This window comes from Mangifera indica, chromosome 6, assembly GCF_011075055.1.
Source record: "Mangifera indica cultivar Alphonso chromosome 6, CATAS_Mindica_2.1, whole genome shotgun sequence".
Classification (NCBI taxonomy): Eukaryota; Viridiplantae; Streptophyta; class Magnoliopsida; order Sapindales; family Anacardiaceae; genus Mangifera; species Mangifera indica.
This window is the reverse complement of record NC_058142.1, coordinates 7,868,917-7,890,071: the sequence shown is the minus strand read 5'-3', so window position 1 is coordinate 7,890,071 and position 21,155 is coordinate 7,868,917. Positions and strand designations below refer to the sequence as shown.

The 21,155-nt window shown below is 34.4% G+C and overlaps 3 protein-coding genes and 1 pseudogene across 6 annotated transcripts; 2 read left to right on the top strand and 2 right to left on the bottom strand.

The window, feature by feature from the left end:
* The first annotated feature begins 125 nt into the window (after positions 1–125).
* Positions 126–5,793, top strand: LOC123219215 (uncharacterized protein At1g51745-like). Of its 2 annotated transcripts, none has more exons than XM_044641023.1 (4): positions 126–368; positions 548–949; positions 1,859–2,904; positions 4,331–5,793. In XM_044641023.1, the coding sequence occupies exons 2-4, from the start codon at positions 747–749 to the stop codon at positions 5,386–5,388; spliced, it is 2,307 nt and encodes a 768-aa protein (XP_044496958.1). In that variant the 5' UTR covers positions 126–368; positions 548–746; the 3' UTR covers positions 5,389–5,793. The 2 variants fall into 2 exon arrangements, with proteins under 2 accessions (XP_044496958.1, XP_044496959.1); XM_044641024.1 differs by having other exon boundaries at positions 530–949.
* Positions 5,794–6,843: 1,050 nt separating this feature from the next.
* LOC123217940 (anoctamin-like protein At1g73020) lies at positions 6,844–13,089 on the bottom strand. 3 transcript variants are annotated; one of them, XM_044639034.1, is made up of 17 exons: positions 12,901–13,089; positions 12,007–12,343; positions 11,190–11,259; positions 10,923–11,038; positions 10,315–10,441; positions 10,130–10,230; positions 9,953–10,044; positions 9,746–9,850; positions 9,391–9,690; positions 8,729–8,861; positions 8,530–8,643; positions 8,378–8,448; positions 8,141–8,271; positions 7,723–7,805; positions 7,524–7,631; positions 7,257–7,415; positions 6,844–7,137 (listed from the first exon to the last, which is right to left on the bottom strand). In XM_044639034.1, exons 2-17 carry the CDS (start codon positions 12,178–12,180, stop codon positions 7,009–7,011), a joined length of 2,013 nt encoding a protein of 670 aa, XP_044494969.1. In that variant the 5' UTR covers positions 12,181–12,343; positions 12,901–13,089; the 3' UTR covers positions 6,844–7,008. The 3 variants fall into 3 exon arrangements, with proteins under 3 accessions (XP_044494969.1, XP_044494968.1, XP_044494970.1); XM_044639033.1 differs by lacking the exon at positions 12,901–13,089 and having other exon boundaries at positions 12,007–12,877; XM_044639035.1 differs by lacking the exon at positions 12,901–13,089 and having other exon boundaries at positions 9,391–9,660; positions 12,007–12,875.
* A 3,958-nt stretch (positions 13,090–17,047) lies between these two features.
* On the top strand, positions 17,048–18,956 carry LOC123219477 (ESCRT-related protein CHMP1B-like). The gene is made up of 2 exons (XM_044641462.1): positions 17,048–17,500; positions 18,451–18,956. The coding sequence occupies exons 1-2, from the start codon at positions 17,176–17,178 to the stop codon at positions 18,735–18,737; spliced, it is 612 nt and encodes a 203-aa protein (XP_044497397.1). The 5' UTR covers positions 17,048–17,175; the 3' UTR covers positions 18,738–18,956.
* A 594-nt stretch (positions 18,957–19,550) lies between these two features.
* LOC123219013 lies at positions 19,551–20,686 on the bottom strand (annotated as a pseudogene).
* Positions 20,687–21,155: the final 469 nt, after the last annotated feature.

Below are 21,155 nucleotides of genomic sequence, written 5' to 3'. Positions count from 1 at the left end.
ATATTATATTATTATTTATATAAAAAATTATACAAATAATTTTATTGTAATTATATATATACCCTAAGTGAAAAAGAAATAGAAGAAAAAGGTAATTTTTATTATATTCTAATTTGATCCAAGCACAAAACATAATTCATTTGTCTTTATCAGTTTCTCTGATCTCTGTTCAAAACCCACTTGAACAAGACACACTCGTGTAGCTTCCAGACAATCCACCAACAGCGAAATATAAAAACAGATGCTTGAGTAACTGAAATAAAAACTACTACTGAAACAAACCCAAAAGAGAAAGATAATAATTCTGAAAACAGAGGAAATATATTCGAAAAACAAGGAAAACAGAAGTAGCAGATCTCGTTTTCTAGGTATTTCCATTAGATCTTTCTTCTTTGTAAAGCCCTTTACTCCAGTTTCTCATTTCTTCTTAAAGTTTGCATTTTTTTTTTTTTGGTTTTTGGGTTTGTGTTGCATGTGATATTTGTGTTTTTTTTTAAATACTTTTCTTGATAAATTTGTGTCCATTAAGTTGTTTTTGTGTTCGCAGGCGTAAAGGCTGTTTATACGTTCATTCAAGGAGCAAACTGTGAGGGTGGTTTTTGAGAACTGAGTGTTTTGTTGGCGAATGAGCGGTCAACATTGAGTTTCGAGATCGATTATGGGTTTTTTTCTTAATTTTTTTTAGTAGTGTTGTTTGATTTTTATTTTAGTTTTAGTTAGTGGGGGGCGGTCTTTGTGTTTGTGTGATGGGAAGTCCTGAATCTGAGGACAATGGTAATAGAACGAATAACATTGACCCGACAGTGGGTGGGCTGGTTTGGGTCCGGAGACGAAATGGGTCGTGGTGGCCGGGTCGGATTCTGGGACTGGATGAAGTTTCTGAGGGTTGTTTGGTTTCACCAAGATCTGGTACTCCAGTTAAGCTTCTGGGTCGTGAAGATGCCAGTGTGTGAGTGCTCATTTGTTATTTTTGCGCTATTTTGCTTGTTTCTTTCTGCTTTAATTTCATTTTTTATGTTGCAGTATTATGGAGTTCATATTCATGTTCTAGAGATTGTTGCCTGAGCTTTTGCTGGATGTTCTTTAATATTTAATGGAGAAATAAAAGGGTTGCTAATGCTCTTTTTTGGCTTGGTTTTGTCTTGTGTTGTCATTGCTAACATGATTACATGTTGAACTTGAGAGGTTGGTTGAGTCATTGTTCCGAAAAGGTCTGGAGTTTGACTCCTGAGGCTGCCTGTTTGGTGAAAAGCCTACTTCCCAAAATTGTAGAACGCAGTAGGGTTCCAGTTCAAACTCGAGTTTGTTTAGTGGGTTTGGGGGTTTGTGGGTTTTCAAGAATGAAGAAATGATTACTTGGTAAAGGTCAGTTGAAGTATTATTATTATTATTTTTATTTAAGGCTTTATATTGATGGTGGAATGGATAGTGTGGAAAATTTTGCTGGAGACTGGTGGTGGAAACTGGTGCGGATGTTGCATTTAGATACGTTGAGATGTTAGTTTCTGTGTGCTTTCATTTAACTGTTGACAATCTTAATGGAGTATAATTTTAGTTGATTGTGTTGCACAATACTTGACTGACTACCATGCAATGGCATCTTCATTTAATAGTATGTCATTACCAAAAGTGTGCCATAAATCTTAATCTAGGCTAGGGGGGGAAGGGGTGGGGTTCATGGTTCTGAAGATTAAGAAAAAGAAAGAATTACTGGCCTACTGACTTTTTATATATGTAAACTGTTGTTACTAGTTTCATTACGTAAAGTTGGTTTTCATTCTGTATGGTTGTTACTTTTCATTGATAAGTTTGAATGTTCTGACATTGTTAACAACATTTCCTTTCATTGATGATTTAGGGATTGGTATAATCTTGAAAAATCTAAGAGGGTGAAGGCATTTCGCTGCGGAGAGTACGATGAATGCATTCAGAAAGCAAAGGCTTCTGCAGCAAACTCTGGTAAGAAAGCGGTGAAATATGCCAGGAGGGAAGATGCCATCCTTCATGCTCTCGAGCTTGAGAGTGCTCGCCTAGGCATGGATCATCCTGACTACTGGGTTAGACCAGATAATTCGGGTGGTGAGGTTGGTTTGACCAAAGAATCACCTGTAATGTCCCATTCTAGCAAGGAAAATGAGGATATGAGTGATGAAACTAGTGATTCTGCAGATTGCACAGATTCAGCACCTGAATTATCTCAATCTGGCGTATCTTTTGAAGAGTCAAATCATACTACTGCTTCTAAGGCACTGTCTGTGCAAGGTAAGAGGAGAAGAACACCAAATGATTCAGAGGATGATGGAATGGAGGGTAGTAAGCGCATGAGAGGACTTGAGGACCTAGGCATGGGTATAGGCTCAAAAAGAAAAGTCCAGGCTGTGGGAGGACCTGAGTTAGCTCAACAAGAAAGTGCTTCACTGAGTGATTCATACACTGAAAACATGTCTAATGGAGGTCCTGTGAATGGTAACAAAAGTCATACTTCATCACTGAAAAGAAAGAGAACACAAGTGGCAAATATTCATGAGTGCTTAAAGAAGAGGAATCGTCGCCGACCTTTGACAAAAGTTTTGGAGAGCACAGCTATGGTATCTGTACCAATTGTCTGTGATCAACTGGCCGGTTCAAATGGTTCACCTCTTCGGGGTTTATCTGACAGCAAGGTTTCTGGAGTGGAATCTAATGAGTCAAGGAAGAGTTTATCTGTGGTGATTAACAACAACTCTGAAAGCACTGTCGTTTCTTGTGAAAATGGTGTCCATTTAAATTCTTCTGAACATGATTGTGATGCTTCTCAAATTAATCACAAGAAAAAGGAGAGTGAAATTTCCTGCGTGCCTGGTGAAGTGGGAAAAGACAAGCTATTTGATGTGCCATTTGTTGGGGCAGATAAACACTCTGCAGGTATGCACAATTGAGACATTGTCAACTTCATGTAGCTTTTCACACTTTTGGTTAGCTAACTTCATCAAGTTTCAAGATTGTCCACTTGAGGATTGCAAGTTGTGAGGATAGCCATATGCATATAGATAAGAATGAAAATTTTCGTGGAAGATATTAAAGCTTTGAGAGCAATGGTGGTTTGCTACCAAGTTGACATAATTTTCGTTCAGGGCTCTTGTTGATAATATTCAAAGTGGAACATGCATATTACTTAAACTTTAGTCTGAATAATTGGTTTCCATGACAAACGCAGATTCAACTTTTCAAATCTATTGGAAGAGTTAAAATCTCATATTTTATATTCGTTTCATTGCTTTAAACTACTTTTCTGTGTTCTATTGTTCATTACAAAGTCTGTGCTCCCCTTTTTGTTATCACACTGTTCTTTTAGTTCTCATTCTCAAGAACTAGTCTCTGATGTCCTTTGTTGAGTGTTTTATCTATCAGATGATAACAAAGACGTTGCTGTTAAAATAAACCTATGTTTTGCCACCTCTCCCATTCTTCAACTAGTAATGTTTTTAGTTATAGAGTATGATCGCAGGGTTGGAGATTATCTTGTCAAATTCATTATGTAACAACAAGATGGCTGATTGGATAAATGACATTTGTGTTTGAGGGAGAGACTCTCTCTCTCTCTCTCTCTCTTCCTCCTCTTCCCTTTTCCCCTATGAGGGGGTTGAGAATCTGTGGGGAAAGTGCTAGGCTGCTAGCTCAATAGAGATTATAGAATTATTGTTGGCATGAGAGTTAAGATAGGGATTAGTGAAATTTAGGGTGGGATTTACAGGACTCTATAAGGATACATTCTTCTAAATTGTAAACACCTGAAAATTGAAAACACAAACGTTGTTGAATATCCGCAATCGGAGGCCAAGTTTCCCTGCAGGAAATTTGTTTGCTTCTTTTCTCTTCATCCACATCCTTACTTCCCACTGACTAGAACTTTGCTCTATGCTATTTATTAAACTTGCTTTGCACACGTGTAGAAAGTCCAACTGTTATTCTATACTGACATGTAGGAACTGATGGCAACTTATATTTGAAATGATTAGTCTGTTTTAAACATCAGAATACTCTATACCATAATTGAGACTTGGTAGAGTATTCCTCTTGTATATTATATTGTACTTTAAAAGTACCACTTTTGATTGGGTGGTGGGCATTAAGACAGATCTTATTTTAAACTTATGGATCATGTTTTCATCCATTCAGTTATCTCTTTGTAGCTATGACTATAGTCTTATGTGCTGCATTTTTCTTAGCTTAATATATTGTAACATTGACATTGGTTGCCAGCCTTGTGTTGCCACCCAACTCCCCTCTCTGAAAAAAAATGCACGTGGCAACTACCTTCTTTCATTGACTTATAATGTGATTCTACCAGGTTTTTCTCCTATGCTTGTACCCTGTTCCACTGGGAGGCCTGAAGTTGGTGTCTTGGGAAGACAATCTAGTCAATGCAGCCAAGGAGAAACTGTATCTTTGAAAAATGAGGGGCTTAATGAATCTGGTTCTACCAGTTCAGCAGCTGCCCATGTTAATAATATTAGCCAGAGGATGGAGAAAGGTACATCAAAATGGCAGTTAAAGGGAAAGAGGAACTCAAGACAAATGATTAAGAATAGAAGACACTACTCGAGAAGATATGTGGTTACGGATGATGAACCAAATGCTTATGCGGCAGGAACAGAGCAACTGGATGGATTTCCTCAGGGATCTGATCAGAAAGTTGATTGTGATGGTATTCATGGCTCCAAGTCCAAAAATGAAACAGAAGACCATCACTGGGGGAATTCTGTTCTTCAGAGGGAGCCTCAGATGAGAACCACAGAGGTGAAACTATTGTCTGATGGTTCTATCAACCCTAGAAAGTCACTTCCCTTTCGACAAACTCGGTACATGGTTCATTCCAGATTCCAGATGTCTGATTATCCAGTCAGAAATTTTTGTGTTGAATCTTCTCTCTATGACATTGAGCTTGAGGTGAAGGCCAGCTACAAGCCACAGCATGTTCCCCTTGTTTCCCTCATGAGTAAATTGAATGGTAAAGCCATTGTTGGTCATCCTCTTACTGTCAAGGCGTTGCCTGACGGCTACTGTGATGATATTGAATGTGATGCAACTCATGTGTCTCTGTTGGAGTCTGCTGCTGAAACAAGTTATGCAGTGAAGCAAAATTCAGAAGCTGGAAGAATTTCCACAAAGAATAGAAAATTATCATCACGGTTTTCACCAAATAGAAGGAAAAATGGAATATTGTCTAAAAAGACACGGAAATTGTCCTCACTGACTGTCCAAGCAGAGAGGAAGCCAGTGGTGGAGAAGCCAAAGGGCCCTGTTATTGCGTGTATCCCTCTAAAATTAGTGTTCAGTAGGATAAAAGAAGCAGTCAATGGTTCTGCACGACCAGCACACCGAGCTTTGGCATCAAGCAACTCGTGAATTCAGTTCTTGGTTGAGAGAGGCTGCACTAATGCAGTTTTTACACATGAATTTGTTGGTATGAAAAGGATTTCGATGTGGTTAAATTCTTGAGTATCCTTGCATATTTAGCAGGACTTTTTTTGTTCTGCTGAAAGCTAGAATCCCTCTGTACAATTCCAGGAAAGTTCCTTATTGTAGGAGAAAGAAGGATGAAGGCTGTGACTATGTAAATAATGTAACATTAGTTGAGGTGTAAAGCTGGTGATCTGGTTTTAGGTACACTTATTACCTGATTTCAGGTTCTTAATTCATCATTCAGGTTGACTCAGAGAGCAAATAACTTAATTTTATTGTACTTTTTGGTTTGGGACAAAATGAGTAATACTCCAAGCCATTAAAGTGTCAAATGTAGCATTTATGTGAGTCTGCTAGTGTGGTTTTGCTTGTCTGCGGAGAAAGAATTTAGGTGCCCCATTATCTGTTGTAGTGGCATTATAGCTGCTAGTTTCTCACAGCAACCAGGCCAAGAATTATCGCGTTTTCTCAAATCATTAGCTCTTTGTTAAATTCATTATGTAACATACTTAAACAAATTTCATATTATTAAAACATGAGAAAAATGTTAGTATATATGGAAACTTGCATCCCTCGAGGATGTTGACAAGAGATTGGTTAAATAGTCATGTAAACCTTTAAACTACAAATTGACGACTTGGGTAATAAAGCAATCAGACTTTAGTGGCACTACCATGTTGTAATAAATCATTTAAACTCATAAACAGATATCAAAGGTTTTGTAGTATGTAAGCATCAAAACGCTGAAAAGTCAAGCCAATACAACTGATGGACTACACGCATGAGAAGAGCTACAATGATATTAACTTGTGCAACTTTTATTCTCCAGTAGAACCTCTTGTTGCATCAACCATTTCCCAAGTCTCTGAAGAAGACCCTTTCTTTAAAAAGCAAAACCAAGAAAGAAGCTTTGAAGAAAGACGATGAGACCTCTTCCAAAGGTAGACGTTTCAATAGCTGTTTCTCCTTTAGGGAGATAACCATTGAGTTTGAGCGTAAAGGTTCATCCCTGAAAGATGTGGATTCGAATGAGTTGAAAGCTAAGATCGTGAGATGGGCGAAAGCTATTGTTGATTATGCTCGCCAATTCAGTGCAAAACTGATGCAGATAAAATGTAAATAAGGCGGAAACAGGGGCTAAGATTGTCAGATTTTGTTGTTTTCAATCTAGAAAAGAGGCTAGGATCCAGAATTTAATCTTTTACGTTTTTGGAGTCTCCTGGTTTCAATTTCTTCAGAAATGTAGGCAATGTGAATAACTGGTATTCGTCTGTGCATAGACCACAAATGTAAAATCAGCCCACCTTTCTTATAGATTTTGTTTTTTGGGGATTATTTTAGTATTGAAGTTGCCATAGTTTTTCAATTTAAAAATAAAAAGCCAAAAACCACAATAAATTGCAGCAAAACCACTTAAAAATATGCTTGAAAGAAGGCTCAATTTACAGCAAACTCCCATACATTAAGGTGCATAATTCTGCTCCATAAAACAACAGCAGCAGCATCAACTTCTGGTTCTTGTTTAAGATACCTTAAATGACTAAACCTGAAAAAGATGGATCTTCACTCTGTCTTCTTTGGTCCATAGAATGTCCTTTCTCCACCAGAAAAGTTCCTCAGTAGCTGTTTAGAGCACACCTTCTGTGCCTGTGTAGCATTCTTCGCCCGATTTGCTCTTACCCAAGCAGGCTCCTGAACAGAAAATGGGCCTTGAATTATTCATATATGGTTTTAGAAAATCTTCTATATATATGTTATTTGTTAAAAGAGAATTGGATAAATTTTACTGGAGGGTCCAAGTAAGAAATTACCTCAGGAACTAGGCGAGAAAAGCCAAATTTGAACAGCAGGAGAATATGTTCCATGATGAGAATTCCTGCAAGCCCCGGCTCTACTTTCCATTTCCCTTCCTCATCATATAACCAAACTAGAAGTGCAGAATTGGTGCAAATTGACATCACAATTAGAAACTGCTAATTTGAGTGGTAGACCAATGTTAGTAAGATAAAGGTAACTAATAACATTGAATATAGAAGTATCAATAAATAACTGCAATAGTGCAATGGTGGCCTGAGGACCTGAAATATGTTTATCCAAGCTCCAATTGTTGTTGCAGCACGAGGAACTGGTCGTTTCATCATAGAAAGTAGCTTCAATGCATCCGTTCTAATTTCCATGATGTTGCTCTACATGCCAAACTTTTACTTTATGTCGAACTTTTAATAGTTAAAAAAGTACTAAGAAATTGTGTCAAAATACCAACAAAAAAATGTATACCACCACACTGAAGGCAAATGCCAAAGGAAATGCACAAGCAAACATCATGATCATCCCAAACTGTAAAGCCAACTCCAGAAAATCTGCACACAATTTGAGTTATTCATTCAGCAGAGGCATAAATGTTTCATGATGTTGGCATATGCTTCAAATCCAAATGGAAATGAGACAACCAAAATAAGATTGAATGGCACATATTACTAAAATCTACCAAAATCACAAGTTATAATAGTGCTACCTTTATATCAGGGATGGAAACCATATCTGATTCTAGATATTCAAACAAGAATTAAACAATTTTTAATGTTACAACATTATTCGAAATAATATAAAGAACAAATCATATGCTTTAATTTTTTATTTGCTTTCGGGATGAACCATTCCATTGTTTGATAGTGGCAAGAATCTGGCAAATTACCATCAAACAGACCATCCTCTACCTCATCACCAATACTAGCAGAATATGCAGGTTTCATGTACTCTTTCTCCACTCTGGAGGTGACATGGATCTTCCCACTTGTTGATTCTTTCTCGTCTTTTTTCTTGTTTCTAGATACAGAAAAAAGAGTTGACCCATTACCCACAAACTCACATGGACGATATAATATAAACTCATCCTATATTCCACACTAAGAAGATAATTGGAAATTCTCACCTAATTGTCCTGTATTTTTTATAGTTGTACTTAAGATACGGCAAAGAATTTTCCAACAAATTGTTCAACACCTGAAACAATCATTTCAATCCAAAGAACTTTCCAATGAGTTGAGAAAAACTAAAACAAACAAAAAAAATCCAATCATATACCTCAGAGATCATAAGACGCTGAAACAAGACTTGTCGAAGAGTTGTAAAATTGCGATGTAGGAGGGCATGATAGAAAATTCCTATATATGACTGCATAAAATAAAGACCAAACACCTGCAGCATAAAGTAAGCAACTTCTGTGAAATTTTCACAAATTTAGAGGGGAAACAAATATGATGTATTATTTGATGCCCATTACTTTGTACACCAAGCTGTCAGCCCTATGCTCTGTATTCTCATTGTTTTCATATCTGATGAGCTTGACTGATAGTTTACCCCCTAACCGTGTGAAATACTGAATGACAAAAAGATAAATGCCTGTCAAACCAAACCTGAAAACCACAAGAACAGAGTCAAGATACCAAAGCATTTCGCAAAAACAAATTCAAGAGGAATTTACTACACATATGATGCCAAGTACTATAAATTGGAAGGGAAATCCATCATCAACAATTCAGGCCTATCGGAAGCCTGCTCCCAGCATATAATGTGGCAGTGATGTTGGAATAGAACTCAATAACATGAATTATTGTAAAATTGACCACTTAATCACTGTAGATCATGATTATCGTGGAATGTTAGATACTCTGCTTCACCACATATAACAAATGTGAAATAAGTAATATGTAAATTGATGTATACCTATATGGATAACAAAAGAGTCCTTAACAAATTGATCCCAAGGTAATTTATTATAAGAATTTTATTAAAAATACGGTACTATGCACCAACATGTAGACTAAAACTATATTTATTCCATTTATATCATAATAAAACACGATACCAAGCTAGTAGCTCACGAAGAAAAATAATCACAAGCTAACACATACAAGAGTGTAGGTAGCATGACTAAAATCTTACTTGAGTAAGTCAGATCCAATAACTTCATAAAGATGAGCATATGTCAACTCAAATGGCAACTGTAGGCAGATGATGCTCAGGATAATGATAGCATCATTTCTGAATCGCATGAAATATCCCAGCCATTCATATCTTTGATATAACTGCTTCTCCTGGTTTATATCCATTCCCTTTTTTCTAATGAGTTCCAGAGGAGATTGAAGGGAGCCACACTCCATGCCCAAAAGTTTATGTCCTTGGCTGGCACCAATTGTACAATTTATATGCCATCTACACAACTCAAATCCACAGAAAGAGAGTCTAATTATGCACACATATAATAATTGCAAACCACAATCAAAGTAAACCAACATACCGAGCTAGTAGGGCATAGTTTTTACGTTTCCAAAACTGGAAAAAGAACACAGCCCATAAAATTATGCTTATGAAGAAAGCAGGGAGCACTAGCCATTGAAATGATCTGAAAGAACATTATGCACAGAAACGAAAAGTTTAATTTACTGCTGCTGAGATGAAAGAAATTAACAGCATATATAACATATGAGAAGATAGCGAGACTTGCCCGAAATCAAAAAATTGCAAGATAAGCGCAAATGCAGCTGGAAAGAACATCCAATTTGTAAACTTTCCAAGAAAAGCAAAATAGATTGCAACCTAAACACATAACATGATCATGATTAAGAATAGTGCAAGAAATTAGACAGGATGGGCAATGAACATGGTGCAGCATCATGCTTACCTTGGTCCCATAATATGAATAAATCTCATCGATTGGCTGGTCAGTCACATCCCACCAGCTGAGTGCCCAACTTCTCAAGAGCTTCCTCCTCTTGGTTTCATCTATAAACCAAAGTTACCTTACTTCCAGAGTTCAGATAACACTAGGACTACGCGTAATTTGGTAATAAAACTAACTTGCCCTACCATGTAAAGGAAAGACTTGTTTAACAATGCCCTCAGATTCCAGCCTTTTCAATAAAGATTGTCCAACTTCCCAATGGAATTCTTTGCCATCAAAATTTAAAACAATGCCAGAGTCACTCTTGTTTACCTGTCAATTTGAACTATCTAGATTGTGAAGAATATATTGATTGCATGCTCAAGCACACAAGTATTAGTGTGTTTCTACACAGATTTAGTTATATGTACAAGTATTTGAAGATAGGAACAAAAGGACAAAACTAGCGTTATATGTGAAAATCAAACACACAAAGAGATAATTTAATTCAAACTATTATATTTGTATGAATTCAAATTATCATTTTTAGGCCACATAAAAAGAGAAGACAAAACCCCAAAGCCATAGTCATCTTATTTTTTATCGTTCTTATGAGGACAAAGTCATAATCAGAATGTATCCAACCACCGTCGTAAGAACAGCCAAGTTTGTATGTAGCAACACGAACCAAAAAATTATTGAGATGCCACATTTATAGTAAGTGCTATATTATCTGGAAAACAAATTCAAATTGATCATCTGGGAATATAAACAAAGTACATTGGAAGGAGAATAGAATGGTGGAAAGACTCACAATCCCATATAGTAAGTGTTGATAGCACTGAAAACGCTCACACCAACTAAACAATGAACCATCTGGCTGATTCACAAAAGCATCAACCTCCTCCCATTCAAATTGTAGATCCATTCCTGAAAATTAAATGAAGCAATAAATATTCACCCAACTATAACTACTTTTTCTTATGAAAGTCAGATGTCAGGACTAATCATCAAGGAAAATTAAACAATTAAATAGGCTAATAGTAGAAATTCATTGACTTAGAGCTGCAAGCGGCATTACCAATATGAGTAGGCTTCCTCATCTGCATCTGAGCTGCAGCCCTCCCCAAAGTCTCCAGGGGTGCGGCCACCTGAAGATAGTTAAATCAGCAATTCAACTCAAGAAAAGCTTAGGATTATCCAGAGGGGAAGAGTATCCAGTGCTATCAAGCAAGATACAAAGAAGACTATTAGCTAGTAAATATTTGACATTTATTATATTAGTTCCAAGCCCCAAAAAATAGAAAGACAAATAAATAAACTTCCCCAAGTGCTTTCATTATGAATATTCAGATTAAACTTCATATATGAACAATCCTATATTTTCATAGGACTATCTATCCAAAATAGAAGTGAAGTTTCAACTTCAGAGGTATGAAACTAATTTATTTAAGTAGAGACATTATTACAATAAATTGGTCAGGTATTTAATAAATTCCTCTCCATTGCAAGGACTTAGTCACAACACACAAACGAGTTGGGTGATGAATACACAACAGTGAAAATCTGGTTTCTCCCACAGTCATTCTTCCAAGACAATTTTGAAGTGAAGACCCAGCAGCTTTAAAAGGGCAAAATCTAAAAGCATGACTCCCTTGAGCCTATATTTAATAACAGATGTTCCTCCAAAAGACATACCGTTTAAAAAAAGATAATAATAAATTATAGTCCAAATAAAGCAAGGAATTGTCTTTACAAAAGGAACAAGCTAAAAGAAATTAACAAAATTTAGTATTAATTAAACATACTGGGCTGAATATTTTATCACGAAGAGGTATGTCTTTATCCTAAAAAAAGAAATCATTTAAAAATAGAAAGAAAATGAAAAGAAATCAAACCCTGATAAACTCATCTGAAACTCCAGAAACTTTATTAACTATCAACCCCACTTTCCTGAACTCGGCTTCAAGAATCTCAACGCAATCACGACTCTCCTTTCCTTCTATGACATTTCTCTTTGGTACCACCACTCCTATCTCGTAAACAATCTCTTCTTCTTCATGCCGATTCATTTCTAACAGAATTCACGTCAAAACTTAAGACGAAAGAAATCAAACAGATCTTCTACCGTAGCCTAGAAGATCAAGTGGTGATGATATCAATGAAGACCAAGACTTTCTTGTTGAAACGACTAAAGTAGCGGAAAGGGTCCCTGCTTCGACCCAAATTTGCCCCCTGTATTCAGGATCAAAATCAAATTTTGCTGAAATGGAAATGCATCCAACAAAAAGATACGATTTTCTGTTAAAACAGCCGAAGTCGCCAAAAGGATCTCACTCTTTCGAATTAAACAAACAGGAAAGAAACATTTTTTAATCCGAATAGCTCAAAAAACGAAAAGGATTTCCCAATGTTAACTCAAATAGCTAAATGGGTATCTGTATCTAGATCAAACAAAGCTTGTAATCAACCAGATAGACAAGAATCTGCTAAAACAGCAACACAATTTCTCAACACGTAACAAAAAAACTAAAAAAAAAAAAAAAAGGCACAAAACAAAATGTTTTGGTCAAAGACAACAATTTAGGATCGCAAAACACTCGTGAAATAGAGGCCAAACAGTCAGCTGCTTCCTAGGCAATGAGGCTCAGCTCGTATTGTAATAAAGAGCAGACAGAATGACACATAGGTGACAGGAAGCATCTATGAAACAACACAAGTGGATTTTTTAAGGCTGTATTTGGCGTTAACGTTTTGTTTGGTTTGGTTTTGTGTTGAGCAATCTATCATACCTTTTCAGCAACTCAATGGGCACAGCATTCAATGCAAATCCTTCATTTTATACAAAGTTAAAAACTCCCTCAAATGGAGAAAAAACCAATTTTTATCCTCCATTAATTCAAACTCAAAAGTCTCTTTCTCATCCTGCAATTTGTATCATGAGAAAATGGCAGAAATTATTCTTCAAGTTGGCAGCCAAGATTGTGGGGATCATATTCATATAAATTGATTATATTCTTCAACTATTTAATATAAATATAACTTATAGATTTGATGGTTTTTGGTGGATGAAATGATGGCGTCTGATTAATTATTCCTTTTACTTTATGAAGCAAAAACTTTGAGATATTATCTTAGATTATTCTTCTTAAATCACAGGAGCTGATGTTACATTAGACTGGGTGAAAGTTTGACTCTGTAAAGTTAATGATAAATTCAAATTTCATTCATGTAAACATATTTTGGTCACATTTAATAGTTATTTAATTAAATAAAATGATTATAAATTATATATATAAATAATTATTTTTATTGAATTTATAATAATAAAATAGAGTAATGCACAAATAATATCATTGCTTTCAATGTAAAAACTTAGTAAGGGTTTGCCTCACTATTGATGAGGATTATGTTCTAATATTTTTCACTTTCAAGTTATATATATTTATATATTTTAATAAACAATATTTGGATGCAGTGGTTATTTTATACAGAGAGCAAAATTGTATTTAGATAGTTTTGAATATCAAATTATGTATCAAGATGATATGTTATCATGTGAATAATTATTATTTTATTTTTAATTTAAAATCACCAAATTATACAATGATATATCATCTTGGTATTGAACTTAGTTACTAAAACTAGTTTAATACTGTTTTATTATTATGATTTGATGAGACTTGGAATCGATAATCTGAACACCATAAATGATTCATTTCGATCAAGCCAATGCCGCTAAAAACTCAATCAACCCTTATTATGTGAGACCTATAGACTTTTTGCTATATTGGTAGTGTGCAGATTTGTATTGAATTTACAATTCAACAACCTTTGAATCGTAAACTAAGATTGATATCTAACAAGACATCATAATTACCCAATCGACAAAGTGTTAACAATTGACTTTTACTTATTAATAATATGATTATTGTGCAATTTGATTATTTTATCATTCTATATCTTTTCGAAGTTGAGACATAAAATTAATGTCTACTTAAGAGAATATTCAATATGTGTTAATTGACATTTGTATCAACAATTGAACTATATTGGATTGAGTAAGGATTCAATCATACTATAATCATAAATTTAAATGATTGTTGACTTATCAAAGTTATCAACTCTTATACTTCAGAGTGATATTATATTGATTCAGCTTAGATAACGTATATATCTCAATATGACCAATTGTCATTATTTTGGTAATCTTGTCTCAAAAACTACGTTGGATTGATTTCAAACCATATCAATTATTGTATAAAATGGCCTAGCAACGTCAAATCAAAGGATCGTATGTATCACCTTTTGTTGGAAGAAATGTTCCATAAACATTGAGAAAACCATATATATAGAATACTTTTAGTGGGTCAATCAAGTGGACACATTTACATAACAAACATCCATGTGTTGCATCAAATCGTTAACAAACAATTTTGACATATAAAATTTGTTAACAGTCACTACCTTTAAGTGGGATAATTAAACACTATGTTGCTCCTGACTAAATTACTTGTGCCCTAGTTTAGCATAATATCAAGACCACAAACATTTTCAAAATGACCACTATATGTAAAAATAAGATTTTTAGAGTTAATTAACATACATTGATTTCATCGTCACAGTTATATCATCTTATATATAAACATTTTCAGATAAAGAATATCATAAAGAATTGTAAATACAACTTAATTGCGAATTTGTTTCATCAAAAATATTAACTTAGAGTACCGACTCCAACACTAAGTAACATCAAACTATGTCAATTTGTGCACAAAACGTAACAATAGTCTCGTGTTTAAGGTACATGCACCGTCGACAGTGAGAGTATACATTCCATGAGGATTCCATCTTCTGACAATTTAGTCCAGTAAATTTATAGACTTATTCTTAAACATAAATAAACATGCAAAACAAAAATGAAGACATCCAACCAAAATAATTTAGATCCATATTCTGAGCTTGAAGGGCGGGATTCGATTCATTCATCATCAAATGCATTTGGTTCTGATGCTCCGTTAGTGGAAGAATGGCTTCATTCGCCTTTTGGCCTTTGGTTTCAGCCGTGTTTGAGTTCGTTGTGACGGAAGCACCAAATTGATGAACTGTTTACATTGGTTGAGCCCTTTGACTCGAGACAAAGAGCAACCTCAGAGAGAGAAGAGAAGCAAGATAGACTAGGGATTCATAATTTCCAATAACAATATTTATACTTAGGGTCCAGAAAGGTCATAGCTGAAAATCACACATTGCATCAGTAACAGACTCTGCTAAAGAAGCCTACACGCATGATTCTTCTGATATTGCTCCTCCATATAATTAGATATTATTTTATTATTAATTTAAAATTATTAAAATATATATTATTTTAATATTAAAATTTTATTTTCAAAAATAAATATTTATAATTATATTATTATATAAAATATAAATTAATTATAAATAAAATATAATAAATCTATATATATTTAATTTTATATACACAATTAGCTAATTAAAAATATGTTATAGAATAAAGGCCAAATTGCTATTTTCCACTCCAGGTTTAATGTAAATCTAATTTTTTAACTATTAATTATTAAAAAATCAAATATCTACTAATTTGTTAAATTTTATTGTTATTATTAAGGGTAAAATTATTATTTATTAAAATAAAAAAATAAAAATTTACCAATTTCCCACCCCAGGTTTAGTTTTCTAACAAATTCCTTTCACTCAAATTTTGAAAAATGAATATTTTTCCCTTTTTCAACCACCACTATCGATAGATGGAGACAATGACAATTTGATTTGTCTTTTCCTCTAGCTTCTCTCGCCAACTTGGTCCTTTGCCCATCCTGATGAAGACAACGATTCTTCTTCATTCGGAGAAGAAGTTGTGTCTTTGTCAACCTTTTTCTCTGATTGTTGATGGTGGGAATGGAACAATGTTGAGAGAAAAGCATTGAGGGAGAGATAATAGGATCGTCGTTGCCTCTAACCACCAATAATGATCGTTGCAAAAACTCTAAGGGAGAAATATACGTTTTTCAAATTTTTGATAACAACAATTTGTTAGATATTTAAATATAGGAGAGAAAATATGATAAATTTTTGAATATGAAAAAATAATTATTTTTTAAACTTTGGATGAAAGGGGTGAATTATTAGTCTTTAAAATAGCGGAGAAAAAATATGATAAATTTATAATTTTTTAAAATATTTTTATTAAATAATAATTTTATTCTTGATAATAATAATAAAATTTAACCGATAAATAAATATTTATATTTTTAATAATTAATAATTGAAAAATTAGATTTATATCAAACTTTGTAGGGGTGATAGTCATTCGCGTAGAATAAAATTACAAACTTAGACTTAAAATTGAATACGCAATAAAATATTGCAACTTCTATTTCTTTCCATTAAGGAACTCAAATAGGCCGACATTATCCTGCCATTTGACTTTGTTAAAATTTGAAGATCTCCTACAAGGTTTGTAAAAACTCACAATAACCCCATAGAATTTAAATTTTTTTTACAAAACTTAAAATAAAATTGTAGATAGACATTGATGTGATGAAATTGGATAAAATTTTCTTTCCAATTCTTCTTTCATTTTAATTTTAAATTAAATAAATGATAATCATCCCCATTTCAAAATTTAAAGATTATTAACATAATTTTCATTTTATTATAATTATATCATTATTTATTAATTTATTAGATAAAAATAATTTTATTTTTAATTAATATAAAAAATATTTTAAAATAATTTTAATTAAAAATATTTAAGTAAAATTATATATTAATATTTTTTTATTATCTTTAATTAAATATAATAATTATTTATATCTACTAAATTTTATTGGATTAAACTCACAATAATAAAAATTTTACAAGCAGAAGGAGATATGTGATTAATATCTATAAATGGGGGTCTGAAAGAATATAGTAAAGCTCAAGGAAGGTGCTGAAAATTTGCCTAAAGGGGACATAGACATCAGAGGATTTCTTTTTATTCAAAATCCCCAAATCGTAATCTCTTACTCGGAAACCCTAATTTTCAAATTCTCAGATCCACCATGGGGAACACGGACAAGCTGTTGAATCAGATCATGGACTTGAAGTTTACGGCAAAGTCGTTGCAACGGCAGGCGAAGAAGTGTGAGAAGGCCGAGAAGGAAGAGAAATTAAAGGTCAAAAAGGCTATTGAGAAAGGCAACATGGATGGCGCTCGAATCTATGCCGAGAACGCCATTCGAAAGCGTACCGAGCAGATGAACTATCTTCGGCTGGCTTCTCGCCTTGACGCCGTCGTGGCTCGGCTTGACACCCAAGCAAAGATGACCAATATTAATAAGTCCATGGCTTCTATCGTTAAATCGCTCGAATCAACTCTTGCTACAGGTAAAAACTTGATTTTTTATTTTTGTACTTTTGAAAATCAGGTTAAAATACTGTTTTTTTCTATTAATTTTCTTTATTAAAACCAAATCTTATATCCTGTTTGGCAAAAAAAAAAAATTATGAAGTTTAAATTAGGTATAGATTGCTACTTCTTAGTTTGTAAATTTTGTTGTTTGGTTAGTTAATTACGGTGAAAAATTGAATTTTTTTTGGTTAAAAAAGTATATATTTAGTTGGTAATAAGGTTGGTATATAATATGAGTTACAACGTTTTCGTTTGTTTGTTAGGTTTTGTAATATCTTTTTGTTGTTTTTATGGGGAGCAAATGGCATTATCTGCTGGTCTAATTGAGTATGATCCTGGTGTTATTTGGATGAATAATGGTATGAACTTTCTGGAAGAAGCCATGACGGTTGTAGTGGCTCTGAAAAGTTTGTACTTTTCACCTCTTTTGCTAAAGGGTTGTTGATTCTGCTGGAAGATTTTGAGTGCTTTTTATTTCTTTTGGGTAGTTATCTGGGTTTTGGGTTGTAGTTTGTGATGGGTTTCTAGGAGGTTGGGGATAGTGTTTATGCAACTAAAGATTTCTTTTGACAGGGTTTGTTGAGTGCTTTGACCTGTCATTAGCTCCCACAACATATGTGGGTCACTAGTTTCTTCCTAAAGATTCAGGGTTTGGTGAGGCCCTAGTTTTGAATCCAATTTATATTAGTGGATTTGGGGATTTTTGGTTTATTAAAGAAGGCTAATTATCAGTGTGAATTTTCTTTAGTCCAAATAGATTGTTTGTAGACTAAATAATCTTCAAAATTTTTGGGTGTTAAATTGTAGGAGTTTGGTTTTGATAGTTTATCAAAGGTTCACTTGCCAAAAATTTGAGTTCATACATTGAAGGAGTGGCTTTATTCATGGTTGGTGTTATACTTAATAGTTCTAATTGTTTTTACAGGTAATTTGCAGAAGATGTCAGAGACAATGGATCAATTTGAGAAGCAGTTTGTGAACATGGAGGTGCAGGCAGAGTTCATGGAGAGCTCAATGGCTGGGTCCACCTCACTGTCTACTCCGGAAGGGGAGGTCAACAGCTTGATGCAGCAAGTGGCAGATGATTACGGTCTTGAGGTCTCTGTTGGGCTTCCACAACCAGCAGCGCATGCTGTACCAACCAAGCAACAGGAGAAAGTTGATGAGGATGATCTGTCAAGGCGTCTTGCTGAGCTTAAGGCTAGAGGTTAAGGAAGTGCTATAAATGAGTAATCAGTTTGTGATGAGTGATTATATCTATGGTCATTGCAATCATATTAAAAGGTTGGAAGAACTTAATGTATGTGTAAATTTAAATGAATCGGGGTTTCCAAATTTTACGTATGCAATGGTTGTCGCATCCTAGATGCTGGTGCCATTTATGTGATATCTTGTAGATGTTTTATGTGATAACAACTATATTGATTATTAGTGTCTCTCTAAAAACCATATATTTGATGACCACTCACATGGCTGTTTGAGTTAATATATTCATGTTGGGACCTGTGGTTGGATAGTGATTTTGACTGCAGGTACTCCATAGATTTCAATGGTGAAAAATAGATGTTGTTGATGTATAAAAACCGCTGTATTACATCCATTCATGTGGATTCCTTGTGTTGTTTTGTTCTGGCCTCCTTTAATAACTGAATTAGAATTCTGTATTGGATTTGGACCTTGGAGGTATTGTGGATGAACTGTGTGCATGATATGACTGTCTTGAGGTCTGAATGCTCACAAAGTTGATGATGCTTTCTCCCAAAGATTAAGTATTCTAGCGTTTACCATTTTCTGCTAGGTATCATGACTGTAATGTAAAATGCCCTCGAATTCGTTTTCATCAACTTTAGTTAATATATTTTTGATATTTTGTTACATTTTATATTTTCTGCATGCAGTGGTTTGGGTATGTCTTGATTCTTTTCTTTTTCACTACATGAAAACACTTTGATTTCAGGTTTTGTGATTGGCAAATAGTTATATGCGCATTTGTAGCTGAGGCTGCTTAGTGCATAAAGTTATGTTTTATGCAAAAATGTAGCAATGGAGATAAACTGAAAGATCGAAATATAAGCTGTATGGATTAAATATATATTCAATGCAAGAGTTCACCCATCCAAGTACTGGTTCATAATACATCCTAGTCATACCGTGTGTTAAATCTGAGATTGTCTGAGTCTCCTTGGTAGCAGACGATTTTGAAGCTGTACTTGAAAATTTCTGGAACTTTATCTGAGCCTTCTGGGTTCTTGCTGATTGTTTCTTGGATAAATGGAAGCCAATTGCATCGAGATACCAACCACTCCTTGAAACCCACAACCAGCCCTCATCCATTGAGAAAGCATGTGAGGTCCCTTCTTTAATTCCGTACAGGGCCATAGGTTATGTTGTTGCTCTTAAACGTCAGTGATCTGACCACAGGGCTACTGCTGTAAACCACTCACACTGATCAAGAACTCTTCTGGTTACTGCAGCTTAATCTGAAACAAAACGAAAAAATTCAAGTGAAGATGATAAGAAAGCTCCCTTTGTGAACTGAGATCAGCGGGACAAATAGAGTCAGACTTGAGCAAACCTGAGAAATTTGATCGGCTCCAACACCTCCATGCTGATCTGCTGTGAAAGGCTTAACGTTCGCTTCATACACCACGTGGATGGAGTCTATGCAATGGTCGTAACCAAGTTTGATGTCTCACACCATTGAAGATTCCATAATCCCAGCTTCTCCCTCCATTCCCTCCCCATCGTACAAATATTATACTCCATTTTTCTCACTTGCCTCTGATCCTTCCCACCTTCCTACAACAGCTTAGCAGTTACTCAAAATATGAATAAACAAAAAGAAATGAACGGAAGTACATGCAGAAAATTAAACCTTTCCTATTTTATGTAACCCATAAACAGGGAGGAAAGGAGAAATTCAATTGTGGGGTTTTAAAAGTTTGTTAATAATGGAGATCCATCAAACATCAAACAACTAGTTCAGCAGTTTTGCAGTTAGCTATAACTTTCGATTGGTTAATGAAAGCAAAGACAACACGAATAGTCCTAGAATTTCAGTTAGAAAGTTCAAGTTCAGCTTCAACAAAACCAAAATGTACCCAACCATTTACAGTAGATATCCGAACCTTCTCATCAGTAGATTTGAAAAATGCTCCCATTTTTGTCTTCCAATATGGTTAGCTAGTTATCTTTAACATTGGTGATCCAAGTAATTGAACCGCCTTATCAAAAATAAATTCATTAAGAGAAAACAAACAAAATAAAGATGCGAGAGAAATGAGACAACAAAAAGACAAAATCAGGTATCCAAAAACTAAGTCTAAGAGGATTTACTAAATATAAACAAATTTAAAATCTACTCTGATACCCAATGAACAATCTCACTTGAGTGAGTAATAAAATTTTTATTATTTTAACTCATTATTCAGCTCAAAATTAATTAAGATTGAATTGCACTTCAATGCACAAATAACATAGACAACATAAACAAATTAAAGATGCAATAATGTAAATGGGAGATAGTAAATTTTTACATGGTTCAACTACAAACGGAATAACCTACATCTATGGGACCTAGTCCAGGAAAATCAAATCCACTACGAAGCTATCTCATTGTCTATTACAAAG